Source organism: Rhinoderma darwinii, chromosome 10 (genome assembly GCF_050947455.1).
Source record: "Rhinoderma darwinii isolate aRhiDar2 chromosome 10, aRhiDar2.hap1, whole genome shotgun sequence".
NCBI classification, from domain to species: Eukaryota; Metazoa; Chordata; class Amphibia; order Anura; family Rhinodermatidae; genus Rhinoderma; species Rhinoderma darwinii.
The window spans coordinates 7,811,511-7,828,023 of NC_134696.1; the positions used below are offsets into that span (position 1 = coordinate 7,811,511).

Consider the following 16,513-nt stretch of genomic DNA (forward strand, 5'->3'; position numbering starts at 1 on the left):
TCACGTAAGACAGGGCGGTGTTCTTAGCTCTCGTTTTTTGTGCACCGCAGACAGACGACCGGCTGGTGTCTACCGATGGATTTATGCTGAACTTCCTGTGGGTGCTACAGCAGCTGAGCACAAAGATCAAGCTAGAGACTGTGGACCCTATGTATGCTTTCCATCCAAAATGCCGCATAGCACTGCCCAGCGACGAGACGCGTATTAAAGGCACAATGGAGGAGGTCACCAGCTGGATGGAAGAGCTAAGTAGGTGTCAGGTCCATTTCTGTTGCTTCCTTTTTTGTTTTTCTCTCTCATACAGGAAGCACGAAAATTCGTAGGTTAATGGATAAAACAGTTTATTATAGTCCAGGCGGCTACTACATTGAAGGAGAGTTTATATGCATTCTGATTATTTTCTTTATTTTGTAGATCAAGATCCTTCTTCATTTTCGGAGCCCAAGTTTCCTACAGAGTGCTTCTTTCTGACCTTGCACGCTCATCACCTCGCCATCCTGCCTAGCTGCCGCCGTTATATCCGTCGATTAAGGGCCATCCGGGAGCTGAACAGGTGGGAATATACATATATATATATATATATATATGTTATAAAGATAAATCCTCTACTCTGGACTCCCCCCTGTTGGCCACTACAAACATTGGGTCTTGCTTTGTTGGATCCCATTGATTTCAAAGCAGGGCAAATGAATAGTTAGCGGCCACTTTTATGAAAGTGTTTTCTGGTGAAGGTCCCTGAAGTGGAATCTGTTTTATCAATTTTATCCACCAGGATTATATTCACAGCAGTCTAATAGTTTGTCTGTAGTTTAGTTATTACTATGTTGTGAGATATTAAATGGGTTTTCCCATGAAGGACATTTATGACATTTCCACAGGATATATCATAAATGTCAGATAGATGCGGGTCCCACCTCTAGGACCCCCACCTATCTCCAGAACGGGGTCCCCTAAACCCCATTCTAGCTTTTTGTGCTCACACTGAATCCCGGCGACTTCCTGATTACACGGTCGGGAGTTACGGAAACAGCGTAACTCGATGAGCTACACTTTTTCTGTAACTCCCATAGAACTGAATGCTAGTTACGGAAACAGTGTAGCTCGCATGCTCAGCTGCTTCCGTAACTGCCATCCACTACTATGGGAGTTACGGAAACAGTATAGCTCAGCGGGTTACGCTGTTTCCGTAACTCCCGACCATGTCATCATGAAGTGGCCGGGAGTCAGCGTGAGCACAAAAAGCTAGAATGGGGATTAGGGGCCCCCGTTCTAGAGTTAGGTGGGACCTGCATCTATCTGACATTTTTGACATATCCTGTGGATAATGTCATAAATTTCCTTCATGGGAAAACCCCTTTAATGGTTTATAAATTTGCTGCTTCTTTTATTTACCAACCCTAGGACAGTGGAAGAGCTGAAGAACAATGAGAGTCAGTGGAAGGATTCTCCGCTTGCTGCTAGACACCGAGAGATGCTGAAACGTTGTAAAACTCAGCTCAAGGTTCGTTCGTTCGTTCGTTCGTTCGTTCGTTCGTTCGTTTTCTTTACAGAACATTTTGTGTTGTACAGAAAGTGGGGCGGTCAATTGGGTGAGGTTTTTTTTTTTGTTTGGCCCTCTTGGGGGTCAATGATTTTTAATAGATATATACATCGTTATAAGCCATTATCTTTCTCTTCTGCATTGTACGACTGTACACACCACAATGCTTGACCACACAGCATTGAAATCTACTACATTTTCCCATCTATTCATACTGCAGAAACTCGTACGTTGTAAGGCCTGTGCTGATGCCGGTTTGCTAGATGAAAACTTCCTCAGAAGAAGCCTAAGTTTCTATGGAATGGTTATACAACTGTTATTACGCATGGTGGATCCTGCATACCCAAGGTCAGTTTTTAGTCAGAACCGTGGACTGTCCCTCCAAGGACACTTGGTGTAATTTGCATCATATCAAATATCAAAAACTGTTCTTCGCAATCCCTTTTATCTTTATTCATTTTCCTGCCGTTGTCGTCTAATTTAAATGGTGGCGTTCTCCAAGCCGTTGTATGCAAATCAAACATGACCATTGTTACATAAAATGCGAATCGGATGTAAAATTAATCCAAAAAGATTTTCAAACTTTTATACGGGGTGGCGAATCGCGTAAGCGCATAAGCCTGCTCAAACTTCAACAGCCAAAGGTGATGAGCGGCCTAAACCTACCAAATATTCACATGTATAGCCTGGCGGCCGTTTTCAGGTATGTCACAGGCTGGTTGCGCAAAACACTCGCTTTGCCAACACTCCACTGGAATTTTTAAATATTTACCCCATTATCTCTACGTTTGTCAGACACAGAACTGCCAGAGGAAATGAGGGGAAACCATGTTCTCTAGGCGACTATTCTGTCTTGGAGACATGTAAGAAAGCTATTCAGATTAGATCGTAAGAATTCGTTTTACAAGCGTTTTTAGGTAACCCCAATTTTCTATGCGAGTGTCCACCCATTATTTATAAAATTCTAGCAGATCAAGGGTGTAATTTTCTTATTGACCTGTTGGATCAGAACTATTCTATACTCACTTTTAAAGCAGCAACTCTTAAATTCTCTCTTTTTTTTCTTCTGGTCACCCATTCACATTCTTACGAGCGCGCGGTTTTTCTCACACTGATTATTCGGTATAGACCAAGATTACTTAGTGACGCGTTTAATTGTTTCTTAAAGAGGCTCTGTCACCAGATTTTGCAACCCCTATCTGGTATTGCAGCAGATCGGCGCTGCAATGTAGATTACAGTAACGTTTTTATTTTTAAAAAAACGAGCATTTTTGGCCAAGTTATGACCATTTTTGTATTTATGCAAATGAGGCTTGCAAATGTCCAAGTGGGCGTGTATTATGTACGTACATCGGGGCGTTTTTACTAGCTGGGCGTTCTGACGAGAAGCATCATCCACTTCTCTTCAGAACGCCCAGCTTCTGGCAGATCACGCTGTGACGTCACTCACAGGTCCTGCATCGTGTCAGACGAGCGAGGACACATCGGCACCAGAGGCTACATTTGATTCTGCAGCAGCATCAGTGTTTGCAGGTAAGTCGATGTAGCTACTTACCTGCAAACGCTGATGCTGCTGCAGAATCAACTGTAGCCTCTGGTGCCGATGTGGCCGACACGATGCAGGACCTGTGAGTGACGTCACAGATCTGCACTGCCAGAAGCTGGGCGTTCTGAAGAGAAGTGGATGATACTTCTCATCAGAACGCCCAGCTAGTAAAAGTAGTAAACACGCCCCGATGTACGCACATAATACACACCCACTTGGACTTTTGCAAGCCTCATTTGCATAACTACAAAAATGGTCATAACTTGGCCAAAAATGCTCGTTTTTTAAAAATAAAAACGTTACTGTAATCTACATTGCAGCGCCGATCTGCTGCAATAGGAGATAGGGGTTGCAAAATCTGGTGACAGAGCCTCTTTAAGGTCAGAATCGCACACACCGTTTTGATGCAGTTTTTGTGGTTGTTTTTGGCTCCGTTTTTTTTGAACCAAAGCCAGAAATGGATCCAAAAAGAAAGAAAATTGTAATGAAAAGACTGATGCATCTTTTTTTCTTTCGTGTCCATTCCTGTGTTTGGCTCAAAAAAATGATCCTAAAAATTCATCAGAACTGTGTGTGTGATCCAGACATGAGATCACTTTTATCATCTAATTACACCCCCTCTCTCATGGGAAGCCTTTACGTCTGGCCCCAATAAGTGGTCCTTAAAGATGCCAGAATTTAAAGTCAGGGACTTCCTAACATCCACTGTAAAAAGATAGAAGACTATATTCCAGTTCGTAGTTACCAAGAAATTTCTGCCGCAATTCTGTAGAAACTAGCAGAACTTCCGCTGCAAAAAAAACGCACCATTTCCTGCATTTTCTACTGCAGAAAATGGTGCGGATTTTTCTGCGTTTTTCACAATGCTGGGAGTTGGTGACCTCTCCTCCTGAAAAACGCAGGAATTGACAATCTGCGGTACGAAAAATACGCACCGCAGGGGAATTCATGCTCTGAATTTTTACGCAGCATGCGGATGAGATTTGTTAAATCGCACCCACTTTGCTGCTACTGTATTCTGCTGCGGATTTTCCGTCCGCAATTCTGGACGGAAAATACGCAGCAATTCCGCTACGTGTGGACGAGCCCTTGTATGGGACAGTTTTTTTTTTTTTACTGGATTGTATAACTTTGTTGATTGTCGTTGACCTTTCATATGATGGAAAATGTAATAATGAGATCTAAGAAAAACCAAAACAACTGTTCTTGTATAGACTGGATTCTTGGACAGTCAGATTTACATTGCATAATTCAAGTTTCTCGTCATTTAGTTTGTTATATCTGGTATTGATGACTGTGAATTTGCTTTCTCTTCTGCTTTCCAGTATAACGATGCCTTTAAACCCCGACATTCCCAAGATATTTGCTGCACTGCCTGAGTTTTATGTAGAAGATGTAGCTGAATTTTTGTTTTTTATTGTGCAGTAAGTAAACGGTTTATCATCGGTCTCCTTTGTATACTGGACACTAACATGTGACTAAATGTTTAATAACTGCTTTACATGCTTCTGTGAATGCATGTCCTCTATACATGTGCTTCACTCTAGTGTTGATTATGTACATCTTTGCCGGTGGCTTTGCTCATTGGGTTTCTTGGGTTTCCTCCAGATATGCTCCTCAGGTTCTTTTCGAGTCCTGTACGCAGGATGTTGCGACGTTCCTGGTGGTGCTGCTATGCAACCAGAATTATATCCGAAACCCATACCTTGTGGCCAAGCTGGTGGAGGTTATGTTTGTAACTAACCCAGCTATCCAGCACCGGACTCAGAAATTTTTTGAGATGATCGAAGGTCATCCTTTATCAATCAAACTTCTTGTGCCCTCCCTGATGAAGTTTTATACAGGTAAGGAATAACGTAGCAGTTCAACTCTCTCTTCTGAAACTTTCAGTCCATTTTATTACGGCTCACCGACATGTAGTCCCCAGTTGCTTGCACCTGTTTTGGATCGGCCTGATGTAATAGGGTTGCTTTGCACCCAGTTATGGACGGTCGCGGTGCAATGATCATACCACGGACTGTTAGGGCTCGGCCAGCAGTCCTAGCCTAACACAAGCTATTTTTTAATTTAATTCTCATGCATTAATTAATTACAAAGTTCTGTCTTTAACTGCTGAACTAAGTATAGGTTTAGTTAACAGTTTTTACTGTTGATGACATGAGTGCGTTTCCTGTGATGCCATATAACTAAGACTTAAAGGTGTGGTGCAGTTTAGAAAACCCACGTTCACACACACTATTAGAGAATTCTGAGGTATGAGGCCTTATTTACACAACCGTGAGACGGCTGTTGAAACTGCGCCCGCCCCACGGACCTATGTAATTCAATGTGGCCGTCCCACGGACCTATGTAATTCAATGTGGCCGTCCCACGGACCTATGTAATTCAATGTGGCCGTCCCACGGACCTATGTAATTCAATGTGGCCGTCCCACGGACCTATGTAATTCAATGTGCCCGTCCCACGGACCTATGTAATTCAATGTGCCCGTCCCACGGACCTATGTAATTCAATGTGGCCGTCCCACGGACCTATGTGATTCAATGTGCCCGTCCCACGGACCTATGTGATTCAATGTGGCCGTCCCACGGACCTATGTAATTCAATGTGGCCGTCCCACAGACCTATGTAATTCAATGTGGCCGTTCACACAGCCGTTGTTTCAACGGACCGTGTGAAGGGTCCGTGGGAAAATAGGACATGTCCTATCTTTTCCCGCATCACTCCATAGACTCTCAAATATGGGGGATGCGAGACATCGCGTCCCGCAGCGCCGAGCACGGATGCACCTCGGTTGTGAAAAACTGTCGTTTTTCACGGCCGAGGTGCCCAACGCTCGTGTAAATAAGGCCTTAGAGGGGGGGGGGGTCTTCTGTTCAGGATCCTCATCCCTTGGTGGTCAGAGTGGAGAGCGGTTACGTAGATCGGCTCTCCCTCTCTCTCTGGAGGACCCGTCCTGTATTACACAGACAACACATTGATATGAATCAACGCTGTGTAATGCTTCATTTTTCCTGTGGTGGCGCTGCAGGGAAACTGAACACTTAGGCCCCATGCACACGACCGTATTTTTCATCCGTAATTACGGACCCATTCATTTCTATGAGCTACGGACACCTTTCCATATTTTTACGGATGGGTGTCCGTGCCGTAGAAATGATAGAACATGTCTTTTTTTTGCAGTAATTATGGCACGGACTCTCCATAGACGTCTATGGATACTTCTGTAATTATGGAAGCGTTGCTATGCAGCTCCAGGGGATTACCCTAGATTCCTCCCTGTTTTTTAGTGGATCCGTAAATACGGATGCGATACTGACCATATTTACGCACACCCTTCCGTAAATACGGATGTTTTACGGCTGACTATAAATGATTACGGATAAATATTTACTGGCAGTAGTTACAAATGGATGAAAAATCCGGTCGTGTGCATGGGGGCCTAAGGTTTGCCCACAGCTGATCACTGGAGGTCCCAGCAGGGGGAGACTTTGTGATCAGCTTATTGTCAAGGGTCCTTCTAACAAGTAGCGATTGTCCGCAGCGGGCAACCACCCATAATAAGCAAATAGCTTCTTAAGATATAATAAGAGAGAACATAATGAATTAAAGGACCTCCGAGCTGTTCCCTCAGTAGCTAATGGGCAGGAACGTGAGAAATGCGTGTGCGTCGCATGCTATGACCTTGTGTTTATTCGGACAGTTCTTTCATGTCTTCTGCAAGAGTGATTCCCTTCATTAGTTCCGCTATGCCGACTTGCAAAATCAGATTTTCTCTGGTTCTCTCACGGCCTCCAGCTCATCCGCAGCTCTAGGGAACTGGCGTGTCTTTCTGATCTGACGCTCTGTTACATGACACGCTCACTCTTCGGCCTGGTCCTCCGTTAAATGTACGTTTTTCCCTTCTTTCTACAGATGTCGAGCACACCGGAGCCACCAGCGAGTTCTACGATAAGTTCACCATACGCTACCACATAAGCACGATCTTCAAAAGCCTCTGGCAGAATCCGGCTCATCACGGCACTTTTATGGAAGAATTCAAGTGAGTGGTTCAGTAAACAAACCACAAACATCTTCTTTGAATTGTATAAAACATGTATTTTTCATGGAAAAGAAAGGGATTTTAAGGCCTCGTTCACACTGAGGTTTTTTTGTAGGAGGAAAATTCTGCCTCAAAATTCCGTTTGGGATTTTGAGGCAGATTTTGTCCTTCCTGCACGTCGTTTGCCGCGATTTTCGCCCGTGGCCATTGAGTGCTACGGGCAAAAAACTCAGTGAAATACGCTTTCTCTGCCTCCCATTGATGTCAATGGGAGGTCAGAGGCGTAAACGCGCGGAGATAGGGCATGTCCCTTCTAAACCGCCCCCGTCTCCCATTGAAATCAATGGGAGGCATTTTCAGCCGTTTTTTTTACGTGTTTTGCGGAGCGGTTTCCGCTCCAAAAAGCTTGTCAAAATACTCTGTGAACAGGACCTCAATGTGCAGAGTAATGCAGAACCAAACAGCCCCTTAGCACGTGTTAAAGTTATTCTGTCATCACTTTATAAAGCACATGTATAAGAAAGTGATTCAGGGAGTGCCGATTGGCTGAAAGGCACCGAAGGGTTGCAGCGTTGCGTCCATGACAGCGTGATGGCAGTCGGTGCGCCAAGTCACATATGACATGCACTTTAAAACTGCTCCCCGGACTCCATAATTACCATACTTGATGCTCCTGGGAGATATTTGAAACTTGATATTAATAGAAAAAAAATCATGACGAATGATAAACGTGACGGAAAAACCTAGTTTATAATGCTGGCCGTACGTTAGACACTTTAGTCGGCCGTTTTTTTGATGACTTGTTATTCTGGACAACAACTCCATAAGTTAAAACAACAAATCGCTGATCGATCTCTGCCTTGATCTGGGGCCTGGTCTGGGCTTCTATTGGTGGGATGCACATCTGTCGTTTGTCACGGCGACTGCGCAAAACTGCAGCGGACAATGACCGAATGTATCCAGCACGGCCCGGCAGATAAACTTTTCCACAGAGATCTCTTTTCGGTCGGCGTCCGTCACGTTCGTTCTCATCGCGACAAGGTGCCGACAGTCGGCAGAAAACGGTTGTGGCGTTATGAGCCGTCCAGCCGCGATGCTGTTGGTTTAGTGTTTTCTGTTCGGCTTTGGTGGTAACATTGACGCGGAGCCGTTCTTGTGTTTGCAGCTCGGGGAAGCAGTTTGTGCGTTACATAAACATGCTGATTAATGACACCACCTTCCTGCTGGATGAGAGCTTGGAGTCCCTGAAGCGAATCCATGAAATGCAAGAGGAGATGAGGAACAAGGAACACTGGGATCAGCTGCCTCGGGTGAGGTTTATATTCATTTCCCTAATGTCCTAGATAAAGTGGATCTAAGTCCGGGGTAGGACAAGCCACTTCCATTCCCAGCTTAGGTCCCATCAGAGCGGTAGTGACCTGTCTTTTGATTGGGCGATATCATTTTTTAACAATTAACATTGGTACTCCGCCCCATAACCCAGCCAGGATATAACTTCTAGTGCGTCTCACTCCATGTCCTGGTCCGGCTCTCACTCGAGCTGCCCCGGCTGTCCCGCTCTGCACGCGAGCGGAGTCACTATAGAGCAGCGGAGCAGTACGTAGCGCTTCACATCGCCCTCATCCAGCCTGCTCTTCTCCGTTGCTCTGTCGCTTCCTCCGTTCAGCATACGAGCGGAGGAAGTCTGGTGCTGGTCAGTGGTGTTCAGAGCTCCGGTGCACGGACAGCGCACGATCTGCAGCAGATTTATACAGGGAGAGCGGCTCACGGGTGAAACTGCAACTCAATTTGCCCTACCCAATAAATATAAGGTTAATATAGAACACCTACGGCAGTTCTAGGGTTTCCTAAGCACCGCACCGTTACTGTCAATAAATACATCCGAGCCTTATATTGTGACAGTAATATTTTTACTGCGTCCGGTAATCAGGATTTCTACGGATACCACAAGAGCATTTTATTAATATAGAATATATTGAATATTATAATTATTTTCAAGTAATCAAAGGCTTATTTATCATGAAGTAATGCCTAATTAGCATATTCTGTACCATTATTCTTAGGATATTAGTAACAGGGCAATCAGCCCGCACTTCATATAACCAGGTGTCGACACAGGTGCTTCTATCTCTATCTAGGTGTGGATCAGCGCCATATTTATATTCCATCTATAAAAGCGCCTCCATTATTTAGGGTTAATATCAATTAGACGACTATGGGACAGCACAGTTGGGCATCTATTGGACACTTGGGCCAATTGTCCAGTTAGAATGCAGAAATAGGGGTCTCTACATTCGTTAGATTTATACAGACTGTTGATTTTTTTAACGTTCTCGCTAATTAATAAAGATTACATTTTAATAGCAATTGTAACGCCTCCACGCGCTTCTCTACTTTTCCCCTTCCTCTATAATTTAAGGACAAGCAACTCCCATTTCCATCAGAGCTGTAGTGACCTCTTATTTGATAGGAATCCTTTTTAATCACCATGGGTAATACATTTGCAATCATTTTTCTTTTCAGGATCAGCAGCAAACCCGTCAATCCCAGCTAGCTCAGGATGAGCGCGTCTCCCGTTCCTATCTGGCTTTAGCCACAGAGACCGTTGACATGTTCCACATTCTTACCAAGCAAGTGCAGAAGCCGTTCCTGAGACCTGTGAGTGTTGAGACTCGAGTTTTCTGCTCATGTCCCGTGTTGTATTTATCTTTAACCAATATATATTCTGCTTTCTTCTGCAGGAGCTGGGTCCCCGGTTAGCGGCCATGCTAAATTTCAACCTGCAACAGTTATGCGGACCGAAGTGTCGAGACCTGAAGGTGGAGAACCCAGAGAAGTACGGGTTTGAACCAAAGAAACTTCTGGATCAACTCACGGATATCTACCTACATTTAGACTGTGCCCGATTTGCAAAGGCCATAGCAGATGACCAGGTCAGTGTAGCCCCCCCTACCTATACCTGCGACTATCTCACATATACATTCTTTCCTTTTCATGTCCTAGTGAAGGGCATTCAATACTTGACCTAGTTCTAGCCCATTGCAATCATTCAATATGTCATGTGTAAGTCACCATTAATCCAGTAACAGAATGAAACTACAATGGCATTTGTGCTTCTCTCTTCCCCACAGAGATCATATAGCAAAGAACTTTTTGAAGAGGTCATATCCAAAATGAAAAAGGCCGGAATTAAATCCACAATTGCCATTGAAAAGTTCAAGCTCTTGGCGGAGAAGGTGGAGGAGATTGTGGCACGAAACGCTCGGGCAGAGATCGATTATAGCGATGCACCGGATGAATTTAGAGGTATATTACTCGTATGTCCTAAACCTATATCTGGTTTTCCGGAGAGAGAAAACGCATGGCCTATGCTCAGGAAAGGCTATCAACTTCTGATCGGTGGGGGTCCTCATCTCAGCACCCCTGCCGATCAGCTAGCATTCTTGCGAAGTTAGCCCATCAATTCTCTCTCTGGAAAATCCCTTTAGGGGGGGTCTAGAAAGTGCTGTAATACGTCTGAATTGGTGAAATGCCCCCAATGAAAGGCCTTTGATTTTGAAGGAGTTTATCCTAGAAACAAATTCTCTTTAAAGTGTAACAAAACTTTTGACATGTCACTATGACTTGATTGGGGTCCAAGCACTGAGACCCCCCCTACAATCGCTAAAATTAAGCTCCGTAAGCGCTCAGGTGAGCGCTGTGCCGATTCGATGCTGCATTTCCCCTGCAGCATAATGACGTGGCCATTCAGGCGAAGGCTCGAGCGAGAGCCACGCTTACTCATCGGCTTTTCGTTCTGCCTCTACCTCTCCTTTAAGATGTCCATGTGACCTAATAAGACATATGAACAAGGTTCGACTTTACGGGACCGTCCCTTTAAATGCATGAAATGAGTCAGTCACTTACTGTGCGTTTTAATCAATTCTAATAGCCTCTTGTTGGGATTGCTTATTTTACTGCTCTATAACTGCCATCTTGTTACAGACCAGGATCACAACCTGTCGGTGATGATCCATCAGGGTAAAGATCGGGATATTCACACACAATTTTTTTTTTTTGTCTTTTATCACATCCAGATCCATTGATGGACACTTTGATGTCAGAGCCAGTGAGACTGCCATCTGGAACCATCATGGACCGATCGATCATCCTGAGGCACCTCCTTAATTCATCTACCGATCCCTTTAATAGGCAAACTCTCACAGAAAGCATGCTTGAACCAGGTAAAAAGCACACTGCCCCCTACTGGCAATTTAGTGTCAAACAGTAAATGTACATTATTGTGAAGATCAGATTTTATTACTGTTCTTCAACGCTGAGTTATTGGTATGTGAAGTTACAGGCCTGAAGCCTCAGACTGCCGTGCTGCGCTCATGATAAACTGCTCTGACTCCTCTTAAAGGAGTTTTGCCGTTTTATGTAAATGAAGATTATTTATTGGATAATAGCTTTTCACTTTCTCATATACTTTGTTTTAATTCCTCGCTGTTTTCAAGATCTTGTTCTTGTCAGTGAATAGAAACATTCTTAATTACATCTAGAGGTTGAAAACCTATCTTGACTGAGCCATGCACCTATTTCTGAACATTTAGGACAAGTTTCCAGCCCCTAAGGGTCAATGCACACGATGCGTATTACGTCTGGTTTTGCCGTGCGGATTTGCTGTGCTGCACATCCGCTGCGTAATACAATACCAGGAAAGTCAATGAGATTCCAGGACATCCCATGTACACGCTGCAGTACTTTTCGGGACAGAAATTGACCGGTGCGTTTTTTAGAATCCGCAGCGTGTCCAATTTATCTTGCGTTTCCGCTTGCGTATTGTATCTGCCTAGTGCTGTGGAAAATCGTACCAAAAACCGCAGCATCCCAACACGCGGAAAAATGCATCAAAACTTATAAACCGCATCGAAAAACCCACGACTAGGTTCAGTTTTTACCTGCGAATTTCTACGTATTGTTGCAGTTTTGATGTGTATTTTCCGCAGCAAAATACGCAACGTGTGCAAGTAGACTGAATGTAAAAAAATGTTTCCATTCACTAACAGCAATCAAAGATAATTCGCAAAGTATATTTGAAATTGAGCTACAAATCCCGTTTATGGGACAACTGGTTATTTTTAGTGACCCAAAGAATTTTACTACCTTTGTAAAGCAAAGTGACTGGGTCTGCGGCCGCTTCTAGCCGTGTAATGATGGACCTCATCCGTCTGTTATGGAGTTAGGACACCACGCGCTTTATCGTTTGTCACTTCAAGGTGTTGCATCTCCTGTCCCATAATTGAATCGTGAAATAAAGCGTTAATGCTCCTGCTAGCCGGGCACGCCTGATGTTTTATTTGGCTTGGGAGACCTTCATTTTAGGGTGTTAACATACAGACTCTCTAGGCGGAGGACTCTTTTATATCTGCAATTAAATATCTATCTTTACAGAAAGGCCACGCTAAATATCCACCCCAAACATTTATGATTTACATATAAGATCTTCACATATTGTCCTGTAATTCAGTAACCTAAATGGGTTTTTCACCTTAAAGGGGTTTCTTCTGCTGCTGTAGGGGAAATGTGGTATCACATGCCGGCCATTCAGATAAATGCCTGCCTATTTATTGCCTGGACGTGCCGAGTCCTCCAGAGGAAGAGACACTCTGAATAACACAGAGTAGGTCCCCAGGGCGTCCCCGTGCCCTAACAGGGTATCTGGAAAGAGGTTTGCCTTAGTAAGATCGCCCCTTTAAGCATTGATAATATAGCAAGTAGATATGCCCTAAATGTCTGATTAGTGGGGGTCCGACAGCGGGTTATTGCAACACAGACCCACTTATTCACATATTTAGAAACTTCTTTTTTAAAGGGGTTGTCCAGTTTAGAAAACCCATTTTCATAGGGGAATTCTAGGTTAATAGAGGAGGGGGGGTCATCTCTTGACCAAAGTGGAGAGTGGTTACTTAGAGCGTCTTTTGCTCTGGAGGACCTGTCCTGTCCTGTATTACACAGACAGCACATTGAAATGAATAGACACTATGTAATGCTTCATATCTCCTGTGGTGGCACTGCAGGGAAATTAAACGCTTACTGCCAGGTTTCCCCATAGATTACAGCTGATCGCTGGAAGGTTTCAGCAAGGGGAGACTTTGTGATCTGCTTATTGTCAAGGGACCCCTTCTAACAAGTAGGGATTGTCCAAAGCGGAGGACCCCTTTAAGCAGTATGTACCCTCCAGGAAGTTTAAAATCTGTTGAATACTTTTATTTTAGTGCCAGAACTCAAGGAGAGGATCCACGCGTGGATGAGAGAGAAACACAGCGCCGACCGATGACGTGGCGAATAACGGAGAGGTTTGTCATTCTGGAGGCCGCCACACCACAGCAGATGAAACCCTGTACATATATTTAAATAATATCACACGCATTGACAAGCTCACCCGATGAGGAAAAAATAAAAGGGGATTATATTTTCTTATCAAAGGCCAGCAAATACGGTCCAGGAGACGGAGACCTTCAGCTCATCCGGGCAGGAGAGCAGGTGGACAGAAAACAAGAAGGTTTCACTACAAGCTGGCAACAAGCTGACTGCAACAATGTATCAGTCCTGATTCTTCTTTTTTGTTTTTAGTTTTTTTTCTGCTGCTACGACACCCGCCACCGCCATCTTTTCCCCTCTTTCTTCCGCCCTCTCTCTCTGTTACCTGCCAGGAATCCAATATAAAAGGATATGGGAAATATCTAAAAAAAATCCGTATCTGGCTGATATCTATCTCGCCACTTAGGTTATAACCCCAACCGCTTCTCCGAGATGAGCTATTCTGATTCTGGGACCCGAAGCAAAGTCTAATTTTGGGGAGCGTTCTTTTATGATCTATATCTGTATAATATATAATATATATTACTGAATATATACTTATATATTATGAGTATATTTGTTTTAAGCTTCGCAACGTTTTATCACAGGCTTAGATGCTTTATTTTTTTTTTCTACTTTTTCTTTATGCCTAAATGTGGGGGAGGGGAATAGACTGATTTTTTTTTTTATTTGTTTTGAAAGAGCGGCACTGGGTATTGCTTTTAATTGCTGGCTTTCCGGAGATTTCGGGAGGTAACGGTTTGCCAGGTTACGCCCGAATCCTACTTTGCACCCCCCCTCCTCCTGCTGACGTGTGAGAGGATAATGCCCTGTATGTGAAATCTCGGTTTGCACCTATTGTTTAGCCTTACCAAAGTGATTGGTGCCAGGGGGGACTGGCATGTGCAAAGGTTTTTCGTTATTTTTTTTCTTTTTTTTGCTTTCGTTTTTTTATGAAACCTTTTTGTATTACTGCCCTCCACAACATACTTGAAATCCTGTACTCTCTTCATGTGGAAAGGCAGGAAACTTTTAAAATGAAACTTGTAAAAAGAAAAAAAAAGACGTGTGTTTACCCTCCCCCTTATATTTTCAGTTTTCCTGAAGACTTTACTCCCTACTTCTCATTGAGTTACGGAGTCTGGGGAAAAAAAAAAACAATAAATGATGACGACATTGCAGCGTGTGCGGAGTGTTCATTTTGTCGTAACGGTCGGCCAGGTTAAATAATGCACGAACCCGACAGAACCTGGATGTGACTCCTGTCCGCTTTCATGTCTAGTTTATCATAATAAGGCGATGTCCATTCTATATTAGCGACTAGGATAGTCTGACCATTTTTGTCCTGAAAAAACCCTCTTCACTTGTATTTACTTAAAGGGGTTGTCCAATTTGTGATTTTTTTTTTTTTTATATTCATGACCTATCCATAGGATAGGTCATCCGTTTATGATCGGTGGGGGTCCAACACCTGGACCCTGCACCGATCAGCTCTTCCGGAAGCCATGCATGGGGTCATTGCCGGAAGTAGAAGGCTCCGTACAATGTATAGCGTGCTGGGTTCACTTGAATAGGAGCAGGGCTGCTGTACAGTGGTCGGAGCCTTCTGCTTCCGGTGCGACGAGGCAACCGAAACAACTGATCTGTGCGCGGTCTGGATGTCGGACCCCCACCAATCATATACTGATGACCTATCCTGGGGATAGGTCATCAGTATCAGAAAACAGGCCACCAAACTGGACAACCCCTTTAACCTTCAATACCAGATCCCTAATGTACATTGGTCATATTGAATTTTCCGTCAGATCGTCTTCTCTTGTCATCCCACCAGCAATGCCCAACGGCCGATCTAACCTCTTCCCACAGAAATAAGATGGATGTTCAGGCCGAGCAACAATGGAAATGGAAGCTATTTCTTATGGTTTTATAAGCGATTTCAGCATTTAGGAAGAGGTCCAGGTTTTCATTTGGGATTTATTTTAACTTTTTTTTAAATATATTTTACAAAATTATAAAAAAAAAATTCTGCACAGCAGCCCCTCCGGCCGCCCACTCTACGGGGAACTGCAGCACGGCCCTAATCACTTGAGCGGGCTGCCGTGCTGCAGTCCCCTGCACAGCGGATGATCGGGATCAGCAACAGTAAATGGGACGCGGCACTAAATCAGCTCTGCAGCCTGTTCATTCTCAGGATCGGTGCGGGTCCCAGAAGTCGGACTCCCAGCTATCAGAAAGCGATGCAACGCCTAGTAACGTCCCTTCACCTTATGAGATGCAAATTACCCTTTAAAATCCCGTAGATGTCACGTGAGGAAAAGCACTGGGAAGTTATGATTACCTGTTCACACATTTCTGAGGATTTATTTCAGCCACACAATGTCTCAGTATAGATTTAGGGCTCATTCACACGGCTGTATGACCTTTCACAGAGGTCTATGGGCCCATGCGGGACATCCTTATGTCTTTTATTTCATATGGAGAAACAAGTTTTTTTGTTTCTTTGTCCGATTTTGCATTAAAAAAAAAGCAACATTTGCTGCACCACATTACAGCCGTATGGAGCTGTTCTAGGGTGGCATGTATAGTCCCTATTGCTCCATAGTATGAAGCCATAGGGACTATGTATCACCATTGAGATGCTCTACCTTGTGCATTGCCCCGTCATTGGAAAAGTGGACCGGAAGCGGCCATATGCATTTTTATGTTTAGTACCGTGCTATGGGACATTTGTACATTCGCATGTTTGTTGATTTTTATATTTGCATTTCATCATCCTTGTGTGCACCAGACCCTACATACTATTTGTAAGCTGTCCTATATTCAGCCTGGAAATCTATTGCTTATGACTTTCATACCAAATCCCTTCTATGTTACAAAGACCCTAAATGGAGAATACCATGGTCTTGTTTACATTTGTGACCAGGTTGTTTTCTATGTAGCAGTATAAGGCTGGATTCACATGGGAAGGAAATGCTGCAGCTTTTCTGCGCATGTTACGTGCAGATTTTGCGGAGAATTTCTCCCTTTCTCCTTTGAAATCGGT

At 43.9% G+C, this 16,513-nt stretch overlaps 1 protein-coding gene across 4 annotated transcripts in view; it reads left to right on the forward strand.

The window, feature by feature from the left end:
* Positions 1–16,513, forward strand: part of UBE4B (ubiquitination factor E4B) — a 56,833-nt gene that overhangs the window by 35,942 nt on the left and 4,378 nt on the right. For 2 of the 4 annotated variants that reach the window (XM_075839307.1, XM_075839304.1), the window contains 13 exons: positions 51–249; positions 415–553; positions 1,402–1,501; positions 1,761–1,888; positions 4,412–4,510; positions 4,695–4,930; positions 7,002–7,128; positions 8,294–8,438; positions 9,652–9,786; positions 9,870–10,061; positions 10,260–10,434; positions 11,205–11,351; positions 13,386–14,649. In XM_075839307.1, coding sequence (XP_075695422.1) covers positions 51–249; positions 415–553; positions 1,402–1,501; positions 1,761–1,888; positions 4,412–4,510; positions 4,695–4,930; positions 7,002–7,128; positions 8,294–8,438; positions 9,652–9,786; positions 9,870–10,061; positions 10,260–10,434; positions 11,205–11,351; positions 13,386–13,447 — 1,884 coding nt within the window. In that variant the 3' untranslated portion in view covers positions 13,448–14,649. Of the gene's footprint in view, positions 1–50; positions 250–414; positions 554–1,401; positions 1,502–1,760; positions 1,889–4,411; positions 4,511–4,694; positions 4,931–7,001; positions 7,129–8,293; positions 8,439–9,651; positions 9,787–9,869; positions 10,062–10,259; positions 10,435–11,204; positions 11,352–13,385; positions 14,650–16,513 lie in introns of those variants that run through there. The other 2 variants (XM_075839305.1, XM_075839306.1) reach the window with 2 other exon arrangements.